This window comes from Equus caballus, chromosome 3 (genome assembly GCF_041296265.1).
Source record: "Equus caballus isolate H_3958 breed thoroughbred chromosome 3, TB-T2T, whole genome shotgun sequence".
In the NCBI taxonomy this organism is placed as follows: Eukaryota; Metazoa; Chordata; class Mammalia; order Perissodactyla; family Equidae; genus Equus; species Equus caballus.
Window position 1 is genome coordinate 60,770,862 of NC_091686.1, and position 27,941 is coordinate 60,798,802.

Sequence of the window (27,941 nt, forward strand, 5' to 3'; positions counted from 1 at the left end):
GAACCCTGGGCCGCCGAAGCGGAACATGCAAACTTAACTGCTGCACCACTAGGCCAGCCCCCCCATCTGTTTGATTTTTAAAACTGTTGCATTACAATTATTCAGCCTTAAAAAGAAAGGAAATTCTGACACATGCTACAATGTGCGTGAATCTTGATGCTAAGTGAAATAAGCCAGGCACAAAAAGACAAACGCTGTGTGATGCCACTTACATGAAATAGTTAGTCAAAATCATAGAGACAGAAAGTAGAACAGTGGTTTCCAGGGGCTGGGGGCAAGAGGAATGGGAAATTATCATTTAATGCGTGTAGAGTTGGAGTTTGGGAAGCTGGAAAGAGTCCTAGAGATGATGGTGGTGGCTGTCCAACGTTATGACTGTATTTAATAGCACTGAACTGCACACTTAAAAATGCTTAAGATGGTAGATTTTATGTTATGTATATTTTACCACAGTAAAAAAAAAAAAGGAAGAAAACCCACTATTGCATTAAAATGTTGCTTATCTTGATTACTGAGTTTTTTGGCATCCCTTTACATTTTTCACTTGCCTCAGCCTGATCCTGGCCCTGGGGAGCACTGTGGGAGGAGCTGGGTGGAGGGAGGAAGGTGGGGAGGGGAATCAGGAGCTGAGGTTTGGCTGTCCTCCTTCAAAGGCAATGTGCCTTTTCCACTTATTATTGGTTTCGAGCCATTTAGTTTAAATGAGAAGAGGAACTATATTGGTTAAGAAACGCAGGGCAGGCCCCGTGGCCGAATGGTTAAGTTCACGTGCTCCGCTTCAGTGGCCCAGGATTTCACTGGTTCGGATCCTGGGCGTGGACATGGCACCGCTCATCAGGCCATGCTGAGGTGGCATCCCATATAGCATCAACCAGAGGCACTCACAACTAGGATATGCAACAGTGTACTGGGGGCCTTGGAGGAGGAGGAGGGGAAGGGGCAGGAGGAGATGGAGATTGGCAAGAGATGTTAGCTCAGGTGCCAATCTTTAAAAAAAAATTCTAGAAGTCACCACTGCTGGGGTTGATTTAGTGACAGTGTAGTTGGATCTAATGTCTCTCTGGTTGTTTATTGGTTTTAGGGGAAGGAGCAGGACCATATACATCCTTTACGTCATGGAAGCTCAAACTTTTTCAGAAGCACACCTCCCAATAACTTCTTAAGTGTCATTGCTCATTCCCGCGTCAAATGGTACCCTGTCCACCAGCCGCAAAGGAGGCTGAGAAAGCAAGGGACAGAGTTGTCTAGACTGACTAGGACCAATCCTGATCCGTTGCCTGTGTCTGGGCATAGGACCTTTGGAGATTGAAGTTCTGTTAGCAGGGAAGCAAGAAGAAAAATGGACATTGTGAAAGTAATTAACCCATGTCTGCCACAGGGTCCTTGACTACTGACACCTTTCACAGAAACTAGGATTTTGGTACCTTGGCATATTTACATATTTTTTCCTCTTGCAAGTCTAGTAAGCATTTTCTTCATTGCACTGTGTGGCATCTAGGCCATTGTTTTTATGGGCTTAAAACCCTGAGCTATTAAACGGTAAGCCTGTGGTACTGCTGGGGGATCCATCCCTCTAGCCTTTAGGAATGATTAACACAGAAAGCATTAAAAATATGGCTCATGTTCTATTCAAATGACTTAGAATTGCTTGGTGTTTATCCTTTATTCCTGCCGGGCCTTCTGTCCAGTGTCCTCACCTCATCACTGCAGACAGATGACTTTCCTGGGGTGATGGGCCAGGGAAATGGATCATTGCATTTTTCTCTTTAACTCACACTGGATAAGCAATCTGCTATTTATTGATTTAGAAAACTTCCTGTCTTGGAGTTTTAAGATCCAGCCAAATGGGGTGGAGATATCTGAGGTCTTACAAGATTTCATTAAAAATGATTATACAAATTCCGTAGTCTAGATGTCCCAAGTTCAAATCCACATCTAGCATTCCCCAAATATTTTAATATGGAAGAAGTAGGTTCACTAATACTGGAAAGTATAAAGAAATGGAGAAAACATCCGAAGAATTCACATGTAAGTTGAGATGTGTGCGGGGAAGGGGGACCCTGCCTGGGTGGTGGTGGAAGGATGGTCCATGCTGATGATGGATAAGCACTTTGGGGCTCCGTATCAGTGTCGATTGCCACTTGTTTCTTCACCTTTTTCTTCTTCTGCTTCCCTGTGTTACAGTGAATTCAGAGCCTCCATTTCTGGTTCCCATGATTGCCCTCTCTAGTAAGTTTGCAAGGGAGGGTCTTCATTTTATGCAAATATAGCACAGCTGTACATTGTACCATGTTTTATTACAGATCCCTCAAGTTAGATGAGTCCTAAAGAAGTAACTTAGTCTAGAACATTTTGCCTTCTCCTTTGCAAGATCCCTCAGAGATCTTCATATGAACTGTCAGAGAGACCTTGGCAGGGCTGATCCGAACTACATTCGTTGCAAGCTAAATTTAAAAGCCCTGATAAATATATAATTGCATGTGGTGGCTTTCTAGGCAATGTACTAAGAAAGAGGCTCAGATCTGTCTTCTGGATACTTAAAATCTAAAATGAAAAATAAAGTATAGAGGAGCCAGCTGGTGGCACAGTGGTTAAGTACACACATTCTGCTTTGGCGGCCCGGGGTTCGCTGGTTCGGATCCCGGGTGTGGACATGGCACTGCTTGACAGCCATGCTGTGGTAGGTATCCCACATATAAAGTAGAGGAAGATGGGCACAGATGTTAGGTCAGGGCCAGTCTTCCTCAGCAAAAAGAGGAGGATTGGCGGCAGATGTTAGCTCAGGGCTAATCTTCCTCAAAATAAATAAATAAATAAAATAAAGTGTAGAATAATTGATGGGAGTGACTGTTCTAGTTCTTGTCTACAATGCACAGACTTTATTATCATTATCATTATTATTATTCAAGAGTGAGAAATGGAACAACTTTCTCACCAGTTCTGCAATGACAACCTAAGAACGCCTTGCTTCTTGCTCAGAACATTTCCTTGCTTGCGTTGACCCTCAGCTTAAGAAATCAACCAATCCAAGGATGCACCTGCTTCTGATATCCTAAGTAAGAACTCTAAGCCCAACCTGCCAGCTATGAAGAATGGACACTCACTTTCCCTCATGAGACACTGTTTCAGAGTTTGCATGGTGTTCTCTCTTGCTTCAGTAGTTCAATAAAACTCAAAGTAATACTAAAAAATAAAACTCAAAATAAAGTTTGCTTATATCCTTATAAGGGCTTTTCCACATGGATACATTAAAATAAATACATCTTTTAAGAGTCTGGAGGAAGGTTGTGAGTGAGGCTGAAGACTGAGGAGCAAGTCCGCTGATGTTCATACACGGTCTGGATCTGCGGACCAGGCAGTGTGGTTGGGTGCTTTTGAATATTCCAGCCTTTCTTGATCGGGGCACCTACTGTTCCAGGTTCTTCCGGGTGTCCCCAAGGGAGCTTCTTGCAGAATCTTTTCAGTATGGTTTTACAATTCCTGGCACAAATATTTGTTGGATGATCAAAGGCCTGAATGCCAGGTTTCTCTGGGCCTAAAGAAGACCCTTAACATTTCTGAGGACCTGTCTGGAGATATTCAAGAATCCCCAGATCTGCCAACCCCTCTGTAGCGTACAATTCCCTCACAAAATGGGTGTTTTTTCCACTAACTGGAGCAGTCACTGAAATCGTTTCAGGATTCCCCTCTGCCCTGCTTTCATATAGAGCATACTGTGGACTCTTTCAAGTCCTAGATCCAAGTTCATTGCCAAATTTAACATTCTGCCCTTTAACATATCCAAAACTCCCATGGGAACTCAAGCCGCATTCCAATACCTCCAATGAATCTCTGGGGACTTGCAAATTATGTTCCAAGTACTGGGTCTTTTTCATTCATCTTGCAGCATTTACTCTGATGCTATAGGCTGGCACCTTGTCTATTTTGTGGCAACTGCTCTGGCCCACTGTGGCAATGTCCCTTTTGCTGCTTGTTTTGACAGTGGCTCCTATATGGCTGATGTCCACTGAAGGCATTGCTGAAGCTGGTACCTCTGTTGCTGGTACCAGCCAATACCTGTGCCCAGGAAGCCCGATGCCAATGCCTGGTGATGAGGCCCTGTTATCAGGAGGGCTGGTTCCCAGGCCACAGAGCTGCCAGCACCAGCACTGGGATGCCTTTTCTCAGAGATTATAATTTTGTAGTTTTTCTTCTCCACAGGCACCCTTCCTTCCTTAACCAAGCCGAAGTACAAAATAATTCAAGATAGAAGAATCAGAAACCCTTGTAGCATAAAAATGTACAAGAGAAATGTTAAGAAGAGGTCATTTTAGGCAATGTGAAAGGTCTGGTAGTCTTGACGGTTTTTGTATATGTGATATACCAAACTTGGGGAGTTTATTGCTTCTTCAATTTTAAGAAGTAATTATATTCTATCCTGTGGCTAAACTCTAAAGCCAGCATGTAAAAAAAAATCGAAAATAGACAAAATCACTCTTGAAATTCTCTTAAATTGCTTATAGACTAAGTATACATGGCCATCTCTACAATGAAGACTGACTGTCTTTCAGTAAATCTAACACAGCTGGCTTTTCCACTGGCATTGAAACAAACCCTTACTTTTTGACTGACTGCTAAAAGTCATCGACTTGGGTGTAGGGGTCATGTTGTATCAGAAATATAGATCTTTAAATACTGTAATCCTGTGGAACCCAGTAAGATGTTCACACTATGAGAGCCATAAAAACTGAGCCAACTAAGGGAAAAAATGTGGTGCATCCACTCCTTTAGTGGAATAATAATAATAAAATTAGTATTTATTAAAGACAGGCTATTGGCCACTCTTTTAAGCACTTTGCATGTATTAATTCATGTAATTCTTAACAACAAACCTGGAAAGTGTTTACTATTATTATACCCATATTTTAAAAAGTAAAACTGAAGCCCAGGGAGGTCAGGTGACTCGCACAGTTAGAAAGTGGCAGAGCTGGAGTTTGAACTCAGGCAGCCTGGCTCGAGCGCTCCTGCTCTTAGCTGCTTTGCTCTACAGTTTTAACCATGATTGCACTACTTAAATATGTCTTTTCTCTCTCTCTTTTTGCTCTGGGCAGGGTGGAATTTACCAATTTAAATGGTTTTAATGATGTAACTCCATTGTCCTTTCTTGTAGCAAAAATCCGAACTATACCAAAAGGCATAAAGTATATAAAGAGATGATGTCACGTGTTCTCACCCTTAGAAGAAATATTAATGGTTTGCGCATTTTTTTCTCTGGGATTTCTCTTATGCGTGCACACACAGATATTTTGTTTTTGTTTTTTTGTTTAACATGTATTTTACTCTAATTTCCTTTTTTAATCATCAATGTCATAGACATCTTTCTATGTCAGAATATGGAATTCCACCTCCTCCTTTTAAAGAGCTGTTTTAGTAGGCACATATTATTCCACTGCATAAATAAACCATAATTTATGTTTTCATATTCCCTTACTGATTGATAGGTTTAAAAAAACGTTTGCCAGATTTTTACTCTTATAAACTCTGTAGCAAATATGCTCATTTGTTCTCCTAGTATTTTGCGGATTTATTTTTTAGCTTTAAATCTTTAATCTACATGGAATTTATTTTGTGCAGGAGGTGAGGTGGGGATTACAGTGATTTCTTGACTTTCCTCATTCAAATGATTACCCACCTGAAGAGATTCGGTCTCCAGACACCCAAGTAAACACGTTGCATCTGTTATAGAAATACATTGAAAATTGTAATGAGAGGAATCTCTGTGGTGGAAAATAGTAGGTAGTGTGTTGGGGAGACGTCTCAGGAACAGCAGGCTCGATCAACGTGGACCAGAGCAGGGAGTTCTGCTTTCAGGTTGGAATGCTGCATTTTAATTAGCAATATTACTCCCAAATGTTTAGCTGCAACAGTGGGGGGATTAGAGACCCCTGCTTGCTCATCATAATTCAGAACCTGCACATCAGAGTGTCTAATTAGATCTTCTCTCTTTTGAAAGGTCAGCCAATAAAATTGTCATGTTGTGTCATTCAAGGTCTAGAAGTTACTCTGCTATAAGCTTGATGGATTTTTTTTAAAGTTAAAAAGGCCTGTTCATGTCTAGTGTCTTTTAGCAACCTTTGCTAGACTAAGATTCTGGCAGGCCATCACGCAAAGGATCTCTGAAATCTTTCAGCCACTTAGAACAATTCTTGTCCTTTATGTTATTTTTCTTTATCACTTTGACACTATGTTGGGGAGTGCTTCTATATCATAAGCCAATTGGTGTATTTTCCTATTCACAAAGAAAACATTTAATTCAGTCTTTGTTTTGGTTCTTGGATTCTGTAATTGAATATTACTTTCAATTAATTTCTATGGGTAAAAACCCCCCAAATAAGCTATGCTCTTCTGGAAATATTATCATCATACAGAAATTAATGGAGCTAGATTTTCTCAATTTTATTGCTTGACTGTAAGTGAAGTAAGTTAGGGACCTATCTTAATTATTTTGAGCCACTAGGATCTTAAATAGAATTCTGTATGGGGTGACAAGTTCAGGAGGAAAAAATGTGAATTACGGGCAACCCTTCTATATGACAGTTGCTGCTGTCTCGCTCCACTTACTCAGCGCCTAGGAGAGGGGCTGCCTCCTGGGTTCATCAGACCTCACACCAGCTTTCTCGATGCTCAGACCTGTTGGGCTTTTAGCCTAAGGGTCTGAGACTAAGGGGAGGGGGTATTCAAAGCTGAAAATTATCATTTCTCCTATTTCAGGTATATTATGAGTTAAATTAGCTTTTGTGGGGGTATCAAGAAAATCTTATCACTACTAACAATGCTATTTTCCAAAGTCTAGTTGCATCAGAATCACCTGGGTGTTTAATCAAATTGCTGCTTGTTGGATTCCATCCCAGAACCAGAATCTCTGGTGGTAGAGGTCAGGGATCTATTTTTAACAAGCCTTCTATGCTATTCATTTGTGCATTAAAGTTTGAGAACATTTGATTCATTATATTACTTCTATGGGAAAAATGTGCTCCCAGTTCTAACCAGTGGACTTCGAAGTGTACCTTTGGAATTAGTGTGTGGGTACATTGGGGCTTGCCTGTGTGTGCCACTGATTAGTGGTCTGGGTGACAGTTACACTTTAAAAGTGTAGAGCTAACAACTGGTGAATAGATTATGGCTCAGGGTATTTAGCTTAATTAAGTTCTAAGGTAGGGAGCAGGGGACTATGCAAAGAGAGAATTCCTGCCAGAATTAAAGCACAGAATAGATATTCAGCTAGGAGGTGAAGCTGCAAGAATGATTTAAACATCTGTACCTAGATGTACCTAGATCAGCTGGTTGCTCTGCCCGTGGAGATTTTCATAAGATGACTCAAACCCTTTTCTACATCCCCTGGAACGTCCAATGCCCTTTCTAAAATTTCTACAAATCCTGGGCAACTTACCTTCCCAGGGTTGCTTCTGGGGGAATCCCTTTTTTCAGCTCTGTGTCTTGTAATGGTCCTTTGTCTCTGTTCTGTATGGCAGGCCCCTTCTTGATCCCTCCAGCAACAAGGAGTTGTTTCATTAGTCAGAATCTTTACAGAGGATTGTGGAATCAAAAGGCAGGAGTCACATTGCCACATCACACATCACAGAATACAAATTACAGTCGTGTATTAAACATTCCTGTCCTTAAAGGTATTTTTGGTGCCGCCATCACAGGGGTATGTCTTGCTGGTCAAGCCACTCGCTGGCCTCTCTCCATCTTGCTGGCTCCCCTATCTCCTTTGTCTCAGCCATCTCTCCAAGTTTTCTCTCAGGTACTCCAAATTCTTCTCACTCTTTTGTTCGGAAAGCCTCAACTCTCTCAAGCCCCCACTCCCAAACTCACCCCTATGGACAACCTTTGCATATCCAACACCAACCAGGGTGCTTGGCTGAGCAAAACGGCCACCCAGCCTTTTCTTTAACAGAATCCATCCTCATTAGAATATAATTTTGGGATTTAGTAGAATTTCTCTAAAATCTATTATATATTTCTTCCATGGACAAATGAATTCTGTCTAGGCTCTCCTGAATGCATCAAAGCTAAGAAAGAATCTTTTCTTCCTACATCATTAAAGAATCTTTTTTGTTGAGAGATGCTCATCCGGAAAAAGTTAAGCAGAATTTTTACAAGGTTTTAAAATGCAGGTGCACATCAGTGTGCTCCCATTAGTTAACCTCATCAGTCTTTACAACGGCATTACTGACATGTTTAGGAATAGAGCATCTATATTTGTAGCCAAATAAAGGAAAGCAGAATTATTTCCCACTTGCCAGCCAAAAAGAGTGCTACTGCTTCCAGGTGAGTGGCATCTGCAAGGCCATTCAGGGCATTCTGTGTCATAACTCATATTTTGAGAATAAAGGGAGAGAGTTAAATTGTTTTCAGGATGGTTTGCTTTCTTGCTGTCTTATCTTTTGTGTATCTGAGAGCTTTCTGTTTTGCTTGAAATGGAAAGTCACTTCCCAGATGACAGATCCTTTTATTTAGTGCTCTTATTTTCTTGGTAAGTATTCTGAATTTTTTCCTATTAATTTCTATTTGAATGCACAGTGATTCTCAATTGGTGAGAAAATTATGATCTCATAATCTCTTTTCCTTGTACGTGCTGAATGATTAGCCTCATTTGCTGTGTGAGTTCCACTTCACGGTTGTGAAATGATGACTCTCCCTGACTCTGGCTAAGCATGTCGGCTTGATGGCTTTGACCTTTTCCAGGAAAACAAGGGAAATGAAAAGATGTGACATGTGTGTAAATTGTCACTCAAATGGGGTTATTTTGGAGAGCAGCTCAAAATACATGCTTTGCTAAACTCCCAGAAGGTACCAGTGGAATGTTCTGTGTTTGGGGTTTCCTAAGGCATGTGAGAGTCTTGTTATTTTTAAGCAATGAGAAAAAAAAATCCCGATTGGCCATTAAATACAAACAATAAATTTGCATCCTGAATCACAAGCTGTGTGAATAAATGCAGTAGAGATTCCAAGAAAAACCCTGTTCTCGAATGGTGCAGTTAAATTTGCTTCATCTGCACTGTGATGGATATTACTTCCACTGCACTTAATTGGGATAACTGACAAGCTTAGATTCAGAGCATTTCAATGACTCCAAGGGCTGTATAACTATCTCACCAAATCCATTTAAGTGGTATTCTGGATTTGGTCAGGGGTCTCACTGTAGTAATTTGCAGGTGTGACCGATATTAACTTATAAATTTCCCATGACTGGTCCTTTGTTGATTTCAGGCTTCCCCCCTGTTCAGTAATGATTGCTCAGCAAGCATATTTTACCTTCCTTCTCTGCAGGCCCTTTATTGCTTTGAGATGTGCCACTGCGTGTGTGTGTGCGCGCATGTTTTTAATAGTAATACATGAGACAGTATTTCCCACTAGAGCATATTCATTTCAGCTTGTGGAGCCATTTCTTACCTGACATATTCCTCTCTTCACTTGGCTGTGCTTTTAGTTGGGAACTTGGATTCTATTTGACTGGATAAGCAATGACAAAACAATAGGGATGATGTAGAAATAGACACATGCTCTCGTGATCTGTACAGTATCGCTCTTGGTTAGTGAACTTGTGAGATGAGTTTTAGTGATCACCATCAGGGTGGGTTTGAAGTCCAGCATAATAACCCTAATGCGTTACTGTCATGGAGCTGACAAATTTACATATGGGTGAAAATGATCAATTTTTAAAATTCTTTTTCTTTTTCATGACTGAAAATGAGATTCTCATTCCGTGACATTAGAGCATGATCTTTGTATCATGTTCTTTTTTTAATCTCTAAAATTTTAAACTATATTGTATACAGTTGAATTTCTCACCAGTTAGTTTTTGACTCATTTCAGAGACTTGAAAAAATGAATTGTGCTACAAACATCTAAGATTATTTAAGGCGGAACTGCTTGGCTTGTGTTATTCATAATCATTGTTCTCAGCTAGCATATCTCTGTTTAAATGAAGATCTTTAGGGTATTTCTTGCTATTTCATTTGGATTTGAACTATGTTTTTTCATTAATTCATTCAAAATGTATTTATTTATAACCAACTAATTTTGTCAGCTTTATTGAGGTATGATTGACACAAATTGTGTATAAGTTGTACAACATAACTTTTTAAATGGTGTATGACGTGGTGATTTAATATACATATACTTTGTGAAATGACTACCACAGTCAAGTTAATTAACACATCCATCACCTCACATAGTTACCTTTTTCTTTTTTTTTTAAGATTTGGACCATTTTGGTGGTAAACCTAATAAACAGTAGAAGAGATATCTGTACGGTCTGGTACATATGGATGAATTTTTTGTTGTTAGTAATGAAGAAGAAAGACATTTCTAACATTCAGTATCATTGATAAGCATTAAGATGCATATAAAACCTATCTTAATAAGATGAACATTAAGAGAAGGATAGGGGCCGGCCTGGTGGTGCAGCGGTTAAGTTTGCATGCTCTGCTTCGGCAGCCTGGGGTTCACCGGTTTGGATCTCAGGCGTAGAGTTATGCACCATTTACCAAGTCATGCTGTGGCAGCCTTCCTGCATATAAAATAGAGGAAGATGGGCACAGATGTTAGCTCAAGGCCAATCTTCCTCAGCAGAAAGAAGAGGATTGGCAGCAGATGTTAGCTCAGGGCTAATCTTCCTCAAAAAAAAAAAAAAAGACAAAGATTAAACTTCTAGTAATAATAATAATGGCCATTATGTAGCGCCAGTAGTTAATATTGAGAACTTGTTATAAGACAGGCAGTGTTCTAAGTGCTTTATGTGTGTATGAACTCATTTAATCTTCACAACCATCCTATAAGGTACATTTTTATTATTCTAACTTTAAAAATGAGAAAGCAAAGAACAGAGAGGTTAATTAATTTCTCTGAGATCACACAGCCAGGAAGCTGTAGAACCAAGATTTGAACCTAGGTAGAATCACCAGATTCGGGGGAAACACACACAAAAACACTCGTGTGCACACATACATACACACACATGACACCCATGCATTCGTGCAATACTTGTCTTCTTTTTGCAATATTTGGGACTACTTACACTAAAAAATTATTCATTGTCTATCTGAAATTAAAATTTAAATAAGTGTCCTGTATTTTATCTGGCAAACCTAACCTAAAGTGTCTTGCCTTAGAGCCCATGTTCTTGACCTTTATGCTAATTCTGCCTAAAACCCAGGCTTAACTGATGAATGTTGACTTTGCACATCTTAGATCAACTCCTTTCTACATCTACTCAAGGTTTTTTTGTTCAAGCAGGTTCTTCTTTCTAGAGGTAGGACTTACTGTCATGATTGTGAGAATATGTAAGTTAGCACATATGTACTTTCAATTTACTTCATGTTCAGCATTGTGTCAAAGAATAATGAGACATGGTTTTACCCCTAAAAGAGCTCACAACCCAGCAGATGAGATGGATATGTAAAAAGCTAAATCTATTACAGTATAATAATAGTTTTGTTGGACTATGACCTGTTAACTCTCCCTAGGAAGTTTGGGGAAAGCATCACAGAATAGGGAACATTTGAATTGGTCCTTGAAGGATGAGTAAGAATTCATTAGGGAAAGAAGCTATGGGTAGGAAGGAAACAACATGAGAAAACGCAAAGGTATGTGAAAGTACGTGGTGGGATCTTTTTCTTTTTAAATGTAAGGTACACGTCCTCTACCTTGTAGTGGGTGATGAGACTTGGAGAGTGGGATATGGATATGACCTCAAGGACTTCAATGCTATACTCAGAAATCTTATCGTAGACAATTGGGAGCCATTGAAGGTTTTTAAACTGAGCAGTGATGTGATCAGAATAGCAGTGAGGCAGACAGATTGGAGAGGAAAAAGACTGCCGGTCGTTCATTTGGAAAGGACAGCTGTGGAGATGTCGGTGAGTCACGTGAGTGGGTGAGTTTGCTCTGGAGAGTATGCAGAACAAGGAGAGAGCAGGGCAATGATCAAGTCCTGTGAAACACTGATGTTTAATTTGGGAGCAGGATGACAGAAGCCAGAAACAAAGAATAAGAAAGGGCAGTCAGAGTGAGAAGGAGACGCAGGAAAGAGCAATATGAACACCAAAGCATGAGAGAGTGTCAGGAGGACAACGATGTCAGATGGTATGCAGGCGGAGATGATGCCAGTGGACTGGACAACTGGGCCGTTTTAATTTATTTTTTATTTTTTTAATTTCAGCTTTAATGGGCCACTTTTTGAAAGCACTATTGACCACCTCTTTGATGTGGAGTTTGCTGCAGGTAAGGATTAATTCAAATGCTGAGTTGCCTTCAAGCTCAGATTTTGTAAGAATCTGTTTTACTTGCATGACGCTCCAGCTTCTAAAATTCTTAATTGTTGTGCATAAAATAAGAAAATAATTTACGTGGGAAATATTATGGTCTGATATCAATGTAGAATACTTAAATATAAAGGAATTTGACTATTTCTCGGTGACATTTGAGAAAACTCACCACCCACTGTTGATGGACTTCTCTTGGCTAATTTGCTTTGTTGGATCTCTGCCTGTTTGCCCCTCCAGCACCTCCTCTCTTTGTTCTTCTCCAGGCCCAGGAAGCTGGCCTCTAAGTATTACCTTAAGGAGATCCCCTTGCCTCTGGCTTCTGGTTGGGTTGACCAATGGTGAGAACTGACAGGACGTCTAAGAGAGGGAGGCAAATGGAGCCCTGGCTTCTTCCTTGCTGGGTCACCACAGGTTGGCTGTTTCCTTCTCTCAAAGTCCACAGCTCCGGAGTGAGGCATGGACCTTTCCATAAAGCTCTTCTCCCTGAGTTCTGATAACCCATGCCTTATCCTTCCCTTTTCAGGCCCTGGGTGTTAATCTCTCCCCTCAACCCACTCTCCTCACCTTACTAGCTCCCTTGTATAGCTCTATTTCTTACTAGTTTCCCTAAATCTTAAGCCCTGTCCACACCCTTGTAAACAATCTCCTAATGGGCCAGTATGAGTGTGCCATCTGTTTCCTGCTGGGATCCTGACTGATAGAACTAGGGACTCTTTTTCCAGAACAAGATTTAGAACGTGGTGAAAGATGCTAACTTGGGAGACCTAGAGGAGGAAACTGCAAACTTCTGATGGAGATGGCGCCTCCTTAGGTCATTTATGTTGCATATTGAAATTATTTTTCTTTTGGGAAGAGAGAATAGATTGTATTAAATCATCAGAAGATCTGTGCTGGCTTTTACATATTATATTGGAGCAGAGAACAGCTCTGCGCCTGTGTGTAAGTCCTTGAGAGTTCCTTGGGTCTGCAAGAGGATGTGGCCTAGCATGGTACTGGGCAAATTAACCAAGTGCTTAATCCACTCCTGTCTAAGTCCTGGTCATACTACATTCACTTGTAAATTTTTTTTGGTTACTGGTGAAATTAAATTAGAGAAAAATTGAAAAACAAATGGAAGGTAGTTCAGGAATGTATATTTCAGGATGTTAGAAATGTGGGAAGGAAAACAAATTGTGGAAGTATAGAAGGCAAAGATCTGGATTTATGCTATCAATAAAATGAAGGTATTGTATGAAAACTAAACACCCATTAATTTCATCTCATGGTATTAGAATATGCAGATGGACTATATAACGTAGGCATTGAGTAGGAAATAAATATATGTGAAACACTTTGCAAACTATGCCATCCTATACACATGGAAGTTACTACAATAGTAATCCTACTTTTCAATATTATACTATTATTAGGATACTCTTTCTAGTCCTACTTTCCAACTTTAATTTAATTCTTTTAAGGAAAATTTGAGAGCTACTTTTTGGCCAGGATGGCTTCAATTTAATCTCATTTGCTACCAGGACTTTGTGATCTCCTGAGTTACTTTACAACCTTGTGCTTCTGTGAGGTGTAGGACATCCTGCAGGGGAAGATGCTTTAGCTCTCGAAAGGAAAACTGAAATATATTCTAAATGTCACATTTTGATGATGATGATAGTTTTTGAATGTTCTGTCTAAGAGGATCTGAATGCATTGTGAATAGAATAAGCAGCAGGAGGTCTGACCTAGGCAGAGGGGTCAAGTAAAAATTGACACTGACATCTTAAATGCATGTAGCCTCAAAGGCATGTGGTGTCCACTCCTCTACATGTTCTTAATGGAGCTTCATTACACCCCACCTGGTGGAAAAGGAAGTAGAAGCTGTTTGAGTCTGGGTCCCAGAGCTAGTATGCTCAAAACTGGGACCAATCCAGGTCTCCTAACTCTCACTTTTATGATAGGTTGTCCCAGCTTTCACTCTGCAATTTTACAGCTCTACTGGGAAAATACGCAAGCATGTTGAGGGAGAATGAAGTCAAAGGGCCCGGGGCACTCTACAGTCAGTCTCTTAAAATTTTGTGACTTGCTGCTGGTGAGAAAGAGTTAATTTGACGACAAAGCCACCATGAGGTTAGTCATGTGAGAACCATGTAGTTGGAATCTAACCCCATGTTATAATTAACAGATACAGCAGGCTCCTATCTAGACTTTGGGAGCAGAGGACAGACGCTGAATTCAGAGTGAAGGCTGATTTACGTCTAGTGTCTCTCTTTCCCGAGCTTGTTTTCTTGATAACTTTTGCCATCAATTTAGCTATATTTGTATTTGATAAAGTGACTCTTACTCCGTTAAATACTTTAAGTAGTCAAATCTTTATTTTGACCTCTCTTTGGAAATATTTTGTAAACAAACAGAACTCCAAGACTCAAATGAATAATGGTGCTCAATTGTAAAATTTAATGCAGTGAAACTAACAATTATAGCAGTGCTGCCATCCAATTCAAGTAAATCAATAGTTTCCTAGTTGCATTTGTACTTGAGAATCGTTGTGGCAGTGACAAATTTACTGCTACAAACTTGAACGGTGAAGAATTAATACCAATGGCATAGTATCCTATTGATGCAGCTCTGGCTGCCCAGCTGGAGAGGGAAGGATGCTCTGGTGCGCTTTTTTATGGCTAATGCAAATTAGCAGATAGTTGTGGGAATAAAGTTCTCTTCTTGATCTATGGCAGGAGATAACTAGTCTGCAAGAGTTCATTTCAGACTGTAATTAGTTTATTCATTAAGGTTGGAGAATTCAATGACACAGCTGCATGAGGTACCATTGAAAGCTACCTGAACATATGGCAGAAGGGTAATGTAAATTTAGTTCCTGAAAGAAAAAGGCAAAATGGTACAGCTTTGTGCTTTTATTTTACATCCTGCAGTGACTCCCTGAAGGGAGGTGGTGAGTTGATTACACTCCAAACTTTCTAATATACATTGATTTTAGCTGGGGGGAGGGGTTATATAGTTTCCTTAAAGGTTACTACAGTACGTATAAATGTATACAACACATCCCCACACACATCCCTAGACATCTAGAAACATACACAAAAGACGGAATGCTGTTTTTGGTTTCCAGCAAGAAAGACTAACACCTATATCTATTAATAATGTTTCTGTCTCCCCTTCCGTTTTTAGAGTTCGTTATTAATCTAACAAGGTTTTAAGTCTGATTAGAGGTGCATGTACAGAGGTGAAATGAAACTATTGGTTATATCTGACTTCTCTAAGACTTATAGGTATTCATACATAAATGTAAAATTCAACCTTGTTTGTGAAATGCAAGCACTTGGATAGAGGGATTCTCTTAAATCTCTTTGTACTGTAAAGACTAATCTGACTTCAGATATAGCCATAGTTATGAAAGGCTTAAAATTCATGTCGCACTTCACTTACAAAAACTAAGGCCTATAATTCAACTAGGTTATAGGGAGAATCAAATCTGTATTGTTAGGAAGGAAGCCCAGTAAGTTGAAAAAATTGATTGGAGCAAAGCAAAACTGGATTCGAACCATGACGCCAAAGCATTCTTACATCTCTCTTTATGCTCTTCGTATGTCACCTATAAACATTCTAACTGAAAATGTTATTGAAGTCAAAATGTTCAACCAGGAAAACAACAGGTGTAGAATTGTGACAGATCTCTCATACTTTTGTTCTTGGCAATTGATTTACTCTATAATTAGTGCCAAAAACTATTTATTGACTATCAGGTGCTCATAACACTGTCGTCACTTCTTCTTGTGACTCTCAATCCAAATTGATGGATAACAAAGATGAAACAAAATTCTTCTGCCAAAACTAAGATGTTGAGTTAGGAAGGAACTCACAAGACTGCGCAGTAAGAAATTAGTGATTGCTTCTTGTATGTCTGATTATAAGGACACTTTACATCCTAATTTGTGGTTTTCTGTATTGTATAAATTTTGTTAAAATGTGTGTGTGTCGCTTTCATAATAATTCAAAGCCTTTCATTTTCAGGAATGTAAACTTACTTCTCTGCAGAACCTCATGTTTGTGGTTGTGGCTGTGAGCAAGAGGTGGTTGTGGGAGGCTGATGGTTCTAGGTGAACGGGCAGGGAGGGACAACCACAGCTGTGAGTGGTAGGTTAGGGAGATGTTAGGGATCAGAGTGAGGATGGGATCTGAAACTAATGTGCCTGTCAGAGCAAACCCAGAGGCAAACCCAGTCAAGCAATAGGTCAAATTTAGTGAATATATTAAGAATCAGATGATGATAAAATCAAGGAGTCAGGCTGGTGGCATAATCCACGGTCTAGTCCAATGGTGGTCTCTGAGAGCTGAAATGAAACAAATCAGGAGTCAGATGGTACAGTGCTGGAATTAGGAGACCTTCGTAGATAAGGCAGTTTTCTACCTCATCCCCCCAAATTTTCGTATCTTTAAATAAAATAATCCCCCTGACAGAGAGAAACCTACTCAAATGTACATAAGAAGATGCAAGTGGAAATGCTTGGATGGATTAGGGAATACAGGCCTTGACCCCAGTTGCATTTGTAGTCCCTGGTGTTAACCTCAATATGTTGCCATAGAGAATAACAAGACATTTCTCAGACACTCAGTGGACAATTCTGCCATTTTAATTTTATTTTTATTTTTACTTTTTCATGTGGAAGTGAGGGGAGAAACAGCATAATTCTGCGGTTCCTGGGATTGCACTAATTTAACTGGTTGTGTCGTGGATTTAGGGTCTAGACTGTTCTGTCCTTTGTACGGCCAGATGGTGAAAGCTGTTCCTCCCCAGAAAATGTGTTTGCTAAGGAATATTTGTATTGACTGATTCCTGATTATTCAACCCTCTACTGATGTTTTGTGTATGAAGAAGAAATAAAAGTTTATAATCCCTGCCTTTGGGAATTTTATAGCCCTTTTGAGGAGACAAGAGATACAGTTGTTCATCCATTTTTACATTCATTCACTTACTACCTATTCCAGATGCCATGTCTATCTCAATAAATGAGGCAGATACATCCTTGGCTTCATGGAGATTGCAGTCAAATGAATGATATAAATGATGCAAAACTCCTATTCTACTTGCCTGCTCCAAATGCCCTGCTTTCTTGCTCAAATCACTTTTTAGTTTGCAAATGCACAATAGAATAAAATTAAAGAAGGCCTTGTGGTGTTAAAGCTTTGTTAATTTTACAAGATGGTTTCAGCACATTTACTGGTGTCTGGTGAAGAATTGTGATAATTAAAATTCAGCTATACTAATTAAAACAAGTGAACAAAGTCTGTTTAATGTCCTTTTCCTCACAATTTTTAATTTCCTTTTTGCTTACTCCTGACTTTTTGGAATTCTGTAAGCCTCACTGGGATTTTCCTGTCATTAGGGAAATTTATGAAGTTATGTAGATCAGGAAACCTGAAGGAATTCTATAAGAAATATTTGAATAAATTTAGGTTCCTTTGGGTCAACTCCGTTAAATGAATGAATTTAAACTGATATGTGTTCTGAAAGTCAACCTTTTGTAAGAAATGCTCACCAGTATTTATTATTTTAATATGCTAAGGTTAAAACTGAGTCCCCATCTGCTTCCCCAAATATCCTCAGGAATTAAAAGCTGTACTTGTGATATGAAATCAACTAAATAAAAACTGCATAGAAAATAAACAAAAAGAAGGAAATTATACAAAATGCTAATAGGGGTTGTCTCTGGATGCTGAGATCATGAGGTTTTTGTTTCTTTGTTTACATTCTTTCTATATTTCTAAATTTCAAATTTAGTGTTTAGAATATTAAAAAACTACAATAATAGCAGGTGCTAAATGCTTTCATGGGTTGAGATTTCTGCCATAGATAGGACTTTTCTTTCAAAGGCAGGTCTCAACTTCCTTTTAAACAATCCATTCACATTTAGATGGAGGCATCTTTTGGCTCATTTTGTTTTATAAATTGGTGTTTCATTTATTTCTTTAGAACACTTGTCAACGCCTCAGGTCCTTTCTGAGTTAGTTTGATCCAATGGAGAGTTAAGCTTCATCTTTTGATTTAGTCCAACTTTGAAAATATAGTGCTGCCTTATGATTTAGTGCAATATCAATAATAATAATAATAAATAATGCCTTTACAAAGTGTTAAATCATAGATGGGGAGGAGTTTTGAGGGAAATCAGATTTTGACCTGTCAGTTTAATTCCCAACCCCAAGAATAGGAGAAGGAGTGACGTCAGCATCATGGTGGAGTGAGCTCTTCCCTTAGACTCTCCCCCTAAGATACAATGAAAAGGACACTCATAAACCAACAGAGGACATTCACACAACACAAAAGATGTCTGAGAGACCCACACAGCCATACGTCTGAAAGTGGAGATGCTGGATCCCCTGGAGGAATTGGAAGAAGGTAAGGGGATCTCCTCTCCCTCCTGAATGGCAACAACCCAGGATGCAGGACCATGCATGGCTCTGAGAAAAGAGGGGGAAGGGGTGGCTCTCCACAGGAACACCTTTGCTCTCCAAGTTCCCTCACAGCCTGTGGGAAAGCCCTATACAGAGGTTGCTAAGCTATTGTGGGGGTGTCTTCATCAAGCCAGCACCCCAGGAGAGCAGATAGTGAGGAGAGAGTGAGAATGCCCCCAGGATCACAGAGGTGAAAGAAAGCACTCCTCCTCCCACCAGGTGCTCCAGCTCAGCCGGTTGGCCAGAGCACCTGAACATATGTTAGAAAAGCAGCAGCTGTGAGTGAGTGAACTGGTGATTGCAAGACAGGCCCTATCAGCAAAGATTCCAAAGGACAGGCACAGGGTCTCGTCAAGATGGTGGTGTGAGCAGAGGTTGAACTTGTCTCCTCCCATGAACACAACCACGTTAAAACAATTTTTGGAACAATTACCCCGGATTGAAAACTGAAAACTGGATAAAAAGAACCCCCACAAAAAGGGACAGTCCTGACAAAGGAGAAGAGGCAGAAATTCCTTCTGGAGAGGAAAAAGCCACCTTTAGGAGCAGCGGAGCTTCTCAGCTGGCGAGGTGGGAGCCACCCTAAGGTACACAGCCCTCCCTGGAGGAGTGAGGTCGATACTGCTATAAGCATCTTTCCGACTCAGCCCAACTGAGACAGGGTCTTACTGTCTGGCTTTGCTGGCTATTAACTGCAGCCAGGATACCCCAAGAAAAGCTATCGGCTGAAAGCTGAAAAGACCCAGGGCTTAAAGGGCCTGTGCACAAACTCACTCATTGCAGCAACCTAAAATCACCAGAGAGAAGGCTGACTGTCCTTTGCTGAAACGAGACTCACCTGGTGGGCTCTGGGGGCATCTTGGTGAGAGGAGGGATCTCTCTGGAGACTGAGACATTGGTGGGGGCCGTTGTTCTGAGCTGGTCCAGGTCTGCTGACACAGACCCTGGTGGGTGCCATTGAGGTTCTTCCCTTGGCCTGTTAGCCCAGGGGTCTGCCACGCCCACTAGAGCACAGATTTAATCCAGTTCAGCCAGGGCAGTCAACCAGCCCTAGGGACCGGCACCACCTAACAGCAAGCCCTCAGGCTACTTTTCAGCCTGCATTGACTGGGTGCCTTGATCCAAGGGTATCTGCCTCTGTGGGGCAGGGCCTGTGTGAGGACCAGGTGAACTGTGGGGGGCATTGGTGGACAGGTGCAGGCCTCTGCAGTGTGGTGTTGGGGTATACTCCAGGAAGTTGAGAAGTGTGCACGGACCAGGACTGTGTTGACAGTGTATGTGGTCCTGCGGGGGGTGAGACTTATCAGCGGCAGAAGACCTGTGCTTCACAAATAGCCATACAAAGGATCAGCCCCACCTTCCAAAGCCTGAAACATTTGAGTGCCCCCTGCCTAGGGCCAGCCCCACTCAGCTGCACTCCTAAGAGAACTGACAACAGCCTTGTATCACAATGGCATGCCCCTGAGCCTAGCAACCAGCTACACTGGGTACCAACCCAATTAAGAGGAAAACTGCAATAGGAGTGTGCTGATAGACTTTGTAGCAAACAGTGCTGAGGCTCCCCAAACTGGATTTACAAACAGCTGGCCAGGGAAGGAAAGATCAGACTCCCTGGGTACCTGCAGTGGAAGCAACCCTGCCACAGCAGAAGGTCATAAGTAGCTCACCAAGGGGTCACTCCTGGTTCTTATGGACTGGTAATGAGAGGGAAGCACACTGCTGGACCTCATAAGGCATCTCATATGTAAGGCCACTTCTCCAAGATCAGGAGATATAGCCGACTCACCTAATACATAGAAATAAGCACAGAGAAAGAGGCATAATGAGGAGGCAAAGGAATACTTTCCAAGCAAGGGAACAGTACAAAACCCCAGAAAAAGGACTAAATGAAACAGAAACTAGTGACCTACTAGACAAAGAGTTCAAACAAAATTTCATGAGGATGCTCACAGATATGGGAAGAAGAATTGATGAACACAGTGAGCACATCAGCAAAGAACTGGAAGATATAAAAAAAATTAGAAATGAGGAATAGAATACTGGAAATGAGAAATTCACTAGAGGGACTCAACAGCAGAATAGAGGAAGCAGAAGAACGGATCAGCGAGCTAGATGAAAGACTAGAGGAAATCACCCAAGCAGAACACAAAAGAGAAAAAAGAATTAGACAGAATGAGAACAGTCTAAGGGAACTCTGGGACAATATCAAGCATGCTAACATTTGGATTATAGGTGTCCCAGAAGGAGAAGAGAGAGACAAAGGGGCATAAAATTTATTTGTAGAAATAATAGACGAAAATTTTCCTAACATGAGGAAGGAAACAGACATCCAAGTTCAGGAAGCACAGAGAGCTCCAAACAAGATAAGCCCAAAGAGGCCCACACCAAGACATATTATAATTAAAATGTCCAAAATTAAAAACAAAGAGAGAACCCTAAAAGCAGCAAGAGAAAGGCCACAAGTGACATATAAAGGGAAGCCCATCAGGCTATCAGCAGACTTCTCAGCCAGGACCCTACAGGCAAGAAGAGAATGGCATGACATATTTAAAGTGCTAAAAGGAAAAAACCTACAGCCAAGATTACTCTATCCATCAAGGTTGTCATTCAGAATGGAAGGAGAGATAAAGTGCTTCCCAGACAAGCAAAAATTTAAGGAGTTTATCACCAAGAAACCAGTTCTGCAAGAAATGCTGAAGAGCCTTATTTAAGTGGGAAAACAATGAACACAAATAGAGATAAAAAAAAGTTATCAAAAAAACAAAACAACAACAACAAAAAACCAGGCAATAAAATCACTTGTAAGGTAAAAATATAGTAAAGGCAGCAGATCAACTACCTGTGAAGATAATATGAAGCTTAAAAGACAAATGTGCTAAAATCACCTATTTCAATGATAAGAGGGTAAGGGATAGACACACACTAAACAAGAGACTATATATGATTTGCAAAACATATAATATGGGAGGAGGGGAGTGAAAAAGTAGAGCTTTTAGAAAGAGGTCAAGCTAAAGAGTCTATCAATTCAATCTAGACTGTTACATGCATAGTATATTAAATAGGATCCTCATGGTAATCACAAATCAGGAACCTATAACAAGCAAGAAAAAAAGTAAGACAAAAGAAATCAAACATATTACTAAAGATAGCCATCAAACCACAAGGGAAGAGAGCAAGAGAAAAAGAAAGGAACTGAGAAGAACTACTAAAACACCCAGAAAAAACAAAGTGACAAAATGGCAATAAATACATATTTGTCAATAGCTACTTTAAATGTCAATGGACTAAATGCTCCAATCAAATACCATAGGGTGGCCAACTGGATAAAAAAACAAGACCCATGTATATGCTGCATACAAGAGACACACTTCAGACCTAAAGACACTCACAAACTGAAAGTGAAAGGATGGAAAAAGATATTCCATGCAAATGGCAAAGAAAAGAAATCAGGGGTAGCAATACTTATATCAGACAAAATAGACTTTAAAACAAAAACTGTAACAAGAGACAAAGACGGGCAGTACATAATGATAAAGGGAACAATCCAACAAGAAAATATAACACTTGTAAATATCTATGCACCCAATGTAGGAGCACCTAAATATATAAAGCAATTATTAACAGACATAAAAGGAGAAATAGACAGTAACACAATAATAGCAGGGGACTTTAACACTCCACTTACACCAGTGGAGAGATCATCCAAGCAGAATATCAATAAGGAAACACTGGCCTTAAAGGACACATTAGACCAGATGGACTTAGTAGATATATACAGAACATTCCATCCAAAACCCACAGAATACACATTCTTTTCAAGTGCCCATGGAACATTTTCCAGGATTGGTCACATATTAGGCCACAAAACAAGTCTCAATAAATTTAAGAAGCTCAAAATAATACCATGCATCTTTTCTGACCACAAAGATATGAAACTGGAAATCAACTACAGGAAGAAAACAAGAAAAGCCACAAAAATGTGGAGATTAAACAAAATCCTACTGAACAACGATTGGGTCAATGAAGCAATCAAAGAAGAAGTCAAAAAATTCCTGGAGACAAATGAAAATGAAAACATGACATGCCAAAATCTGTGGGATACAGCAAAAGCAGTTCTAAGAGGGAAGTTTATAGCAATTCAGGCCGACCTCAACAAAGAAGAGAAGTCCCAAATAAATAATCTAAAAGTATACATGAAGGTACTGGAAAAAGAACAACAAACAAAGCCCAAAATCAGCAGAAGGAAGGAAATAAAAAAAATCAGAGCAGAAATAAACGAAATAGAGACTAAAAAAAAAAATAGAAAAAAATTAATGAAACCAAGAGCTGGTTCTTTGAAAAGATAAACAAAATTGACCAACCCTTAGATTGACTCACCAAGAAAAACAGAGAGAAGGCTCAAATAAATAAAATCAGAAATGAAAGAGGAGAGATTACAATGGACACCTCAGAAATACAAAAGATAATAAGACTATACTGTGAAAATCTATACCCCAACAAATTGGATAATCTAGCCGAAATGGATAAATTCTTAGAAACATACAACCTTCCAAAACTGGACCAAGAAGAAGTAGAAAATTTGAATAGATCGATCACCAGTAAGGAGATCCAAACAGCAATCAGAAGTCTCCCAAAAAATAAAAGTTCAGGACCAGATACCTTCCCTCATGAATTCTACCAAACATTCAAAGAAGACTTAATACCTATCCTTCTCCAACTCTTCCAAAAAATTGAAGAGGAGGGGAGGCTTCCTAACTCCTTCTATGAAGCCAACATTATCCTGATACCAAAACCAGACAAGGACAACACAAAAAAAGAAAATTACAGGCCAATATCACTGATGAACATTGATGCAAAAATCCTCGACAAAATACTAGCAAATCGAATACAATACATTAAAAAGATCATACATCATGATCAAATGGGTTTCATTCCAGGGATGCAGGGATGGTTCAACATCTGCACATCTATCAATGTGCTATGCCACATTAACAAAATGAAGAATAAAAATCACGTGATCATTTCAATAGATGCAGAGAAAGCATTTGACAAGATACAGCATCCATTTATGATAAAAACTCTAAATAAAATGGGTATAGAAGGAAAATACCTCAAAATAATAAAGGCCATATATGACAAACCCACAGCAAATATCATTCTCAATGGAGAAAAACTGAAAGCTATCCCTCTAAGAACAGGAACCAGACAAGGATGCCCACTGTCACCACTCTGATTTAACATAGTATTGGAAGTCCTAGCCAGAGCAATCAGGCAAGAAAAAGAAATAAAAGGGATCCACATTGGAAAAGAAGAAGTGAAACTGTAACTCTTTGCAGATGACAGGATTTTATATCTAGAAAACCCTAAAGATTCCACTAAAAAACTTTTAGAAACAATAAAGAAATACAGTCAAGTCGCAGGATACAAAATCAACATACAAAAATCGGTTGTGTTTCTATACACTAACAACAAAGTAGCAGAAAGAGAAATTAAGAATACAATCCCATTTACAATTGCAACAAAAAGAATAAAATACCTAGGAATAAACTTAACCAAAGAGGTGAAAGATCTGTACACTGAAAACTATAAAACATTGTTGAAAGAAATCGAAGAAGACACAAAGAAATGGAAAGATATTCTGTGCTCTTGGATTGGAAGAATTAACATCGTTAAAATGTCCATACTTCCTAAATCAATCTGTAGATTCAGCACAATCCCTATGAAAGTTCGAACAACATTTTTCACAGAAATAGAACAAAGAATTCTAAAATTTATATGGAACAACAAAAGACCCCGAATAGCCAAAGGATTCCTGAGAAAAAAGAACAAAGCTGGAGGTATCACACTCCCTGATTTCAAAATATACTACAAAGCCATAGTAACCAAAACAGCATGGTACTGGCACAAAAACAGACATACAGATTAATGGAACAGAATCGAGAGCCCATAAGTAAACCCACACGTTTATGGACAGCTAATATTCAACAAGGGAGCCAAGAGCACATGATGGAGAAGGAGAATCTCTTCAATAAATGGTGTTGGGAAAACTGGACAGCCACATGCAAGAGAATGAAAGTAGACCATTCCCTTACACTATGCACAAAAATCAACTCAAAATGGATTAAGGACATGAATATAAGACCCAAAACCATGAAAATTCTAGAAGAAAACATAGGCAGTATGCTCTTTGACATCAGTCTGAGCAGCATATTTTCAAGTCCCATGTCTGACCAGGCAAGGGAAGCAAAAGAAACAAGGAACAAATGGGACTACATGAAACTAAAAATCTTCTGCACAGCAACGGAAACCATCAACAAAACGAAAAGACAACCTAACAATTGGGAGAAGATATTTGCAAACCATAAATCAGATAAGGGGTTAATATTCAAAATATACAAAGAACTAATACAGCCCATCAACAAAAAAACCAACAATCCAATTAGAAAATGGGCAAAAGATCTGAACAGAGATTTCTCCAAAGAAGATATACGGATGGCCAACAGGCGTATGAAAAGTGCTCAACATCATTAGCTATCAGGGAAATGCAAATCAAAACTAATACAATGAGGTATCACCTCACTCCGGTCAGAATGGCTATAATTAACAAGACAGGAAAGGACAAATGTTGGAGAGGGTGTGGAGAGAAGGGAACCCTTGTTCACTGCTGGTGGGAGTGCAAACTGGTGCAACCACTATGGAAAGCAGTATGGAGTATCCTTAGAAAATTAAGCATAGATCTACCATATGATGCAGCTGTCCCACTTCTGGGTATTTATCCAAAGAACTTGAAAATGCCAAGGCATAAAGATATTTGCATCTCCATGTTCATTGCAGCATTATACACAATAGCCAAGACATGGAAGCAACCTAGGTGCCTATCAAGGGATGAATGGATAAAGAAGATGTGGTATTTATACACGATGAACTACTACTCAGCCATAAGAAATGATGAAATCTGGCCATTTGTGACAACATGGATGGAGCTTGAGGGTATTATGCTGAGTGAAATAAGTCAGAGGGAAAAAGTCAAATTCCATATGATCTCACTCATAAGTAGAAGATAAAAACAATGACAAACAAAAACATAGCATTGGAGATTGGATTGGTGGTTACCATAGGAGAAGGGGGGGAGGGCAAAAGGGGTGATTAGGCTCACCTGTGAGGGGATGGACTATAATTAGTTTTTGGGTGGTGAACATGATGTAATCTACACAGAATACAAAATATATTATGATGTACATCTGAAAATAAATAAATAAAAAAGTTTAAAAAAAAAACAACAAAAAAACAAAGGACAGGCACAGATGCCAGGGATCTTGGTGGGCTCAAATACACAGCTCTTGACCCCACCCTGGTGGTGGCAGATGGAAGATGGAACCATATACTATCATTATGGGAAAGCACAAACCCACAACATCAAATAGTATGAAGAAATATATTAATACTACAGACCAGAATGAAAATGACAAGCACCCAGGAATCAATCCAGAAGGCACAGAAATTTATAATCTAAATGACAGAGAATTCAAAACAGCTATCATGAAAAGACTCAACAAGTTACAAGAAAGACAGATAGACCGCTCAATGAAACTAAGAACAAAATTAATGAACAGAAGGAATTCTTCACAAAAGAGATTGAAAGTATAAAGAAAAACCAGTCAGAAATGTTGGAGATGAAAAACACAACGGATGAGATAAAGAAAAATCTGGACTCCCTGAATAACAGAGCTGATATTATGGAGAGCAGAATTAGCAGTCTGGAGGACAGAAATATAGAAATGCTTCAGATGAAGGAGGAGAGAGAATTAAGACTAAAAAGAAATGAAGAAATATGCGACTCACTTAGGAAATGCAATATAATTATCATAGGTATTCCAGAGGGAGAAGAGAGGAAGAATGGAGCAGAAAGCTTGTTCAAAGAAATAATAGCTGAGAACTTCCCAAACTTGGGGAAGGAGCTGGAAATACAAGTAAAAGAAGCTAATAGAACTCCTAATTATATCAATGTAAAAAGACCTTCTTCAAGGCATATAGTAGTAAAACTGGCAAAAGTAAATGACAAAGAAAAAATATTAGGAGCAGCAAGGCAGAAGAAAATAACCTACAAAGGAATCCCTATCAAGCTTTCAGTGGATTTCTCAGCAGAAACCTTATAGGCTAGGAGAGAGTAGTATAATATATTCAAAATTCTGAAAGACAAAAACTTTCAGTCACGAATACTCTATCTAGCAAAAATATCCTTCAGATATCATGGCGAAGTAAAAACTTTCCAAGATGAACAAAAGCAAAGGGAGTTCATCGCCACAAGACCCACCTCCCCGACAAGAAATGCTCAAGAAGGCCCTCATACCTGAAAAAAAAAACAAAGAGAAAGGGTTTACAAAGCCTTATGCAAGGAGATAAATAGGCAGACAAAATCAGAAAATTGCAGCTCTCCATCAGAACAGGTTAGCAAACACTTAATTATATCATTAAAGAAAAAGGGAAGGAAAACATCAAAAATGAATGTAATCTTGTCATTTTAACCACAAACTCACAATACAAGATGGAATAAGTTGTGACAACAACAACTTAGAAGGGGAAGAGAAAAGGGATGGAATTGGCTTAGGCTAAGGAAGTAAGAGCATATCAGAAAATGGACTATCTCTTCTATGAGATTTTTTTATACAAACCTCATGGTAACCACAAAACAAATAATCGGAACACAGACACAAATGATAAATAAAGAGAAAACCATCATAGAGAACTACCAAATTGAATTGGTAGTCCGAATTAGATGGGATGAGAAACAAGGGAAATACAGAACAACCGTAAAACAAGTGATAAAATGGCAGCATTAAGTCCTCATACATCAATAATCACTCTAAGTGTAAATGGATTGAATTCTCCAATCAAAAGACACAGAGTGGCAGGATGCATTAAAAAACAAGACCCAACAATATGCTGTCTCTAGGAAACACATTTCAGCTCTAAAGACAAACAGAGGCTCAGAATGAAGGGATGGAAGACAATACTCCAAGCTAATGGCAAACAAAAGAAAGCAGGTGTTGCCATACTTATATCAGACAAAGTAGACTTCAAGATAAAACAGGCAATGAGAGACAAAGAGGGGCAGTATATAACAATAAAAGGGACATTCCACCAAGAAAGCATAAAACATAAATATATATGCACCCAACACAG

At 39.4% G+C, this 27,941-nt stretch overlaps 1 protein-coding gene across 3 annotated transcripts in view; it reads left to right on the forward strand.

Annotated features, from left to right (window-relative positions):
• RASGEF1B (RasGEF domain family member 1B) overlaps positions 1-27,941 on the forward strand; it is a 701,629-nt gene that overhangs the window by 147,330 nt on the left and 526,358 nt on the right. For all 3 annotated transcript variants that reach the window (XM_070263619.1, XM_070263617.1, XM_070263618.1), the window contains one exon: positions 12,209-12,270. Coding sequence is in view for 2 of the 3 variants with exons in the window: in XM_070263617.1 (XP_070119718.1) it covers positions 12,209-12,270 (62 nt within the window). In the remaining variant the exon portion in view is untranslated. The remainder of the gene's footprint in view (positions 1-12,208; positions 12,271-27,941) is intronic.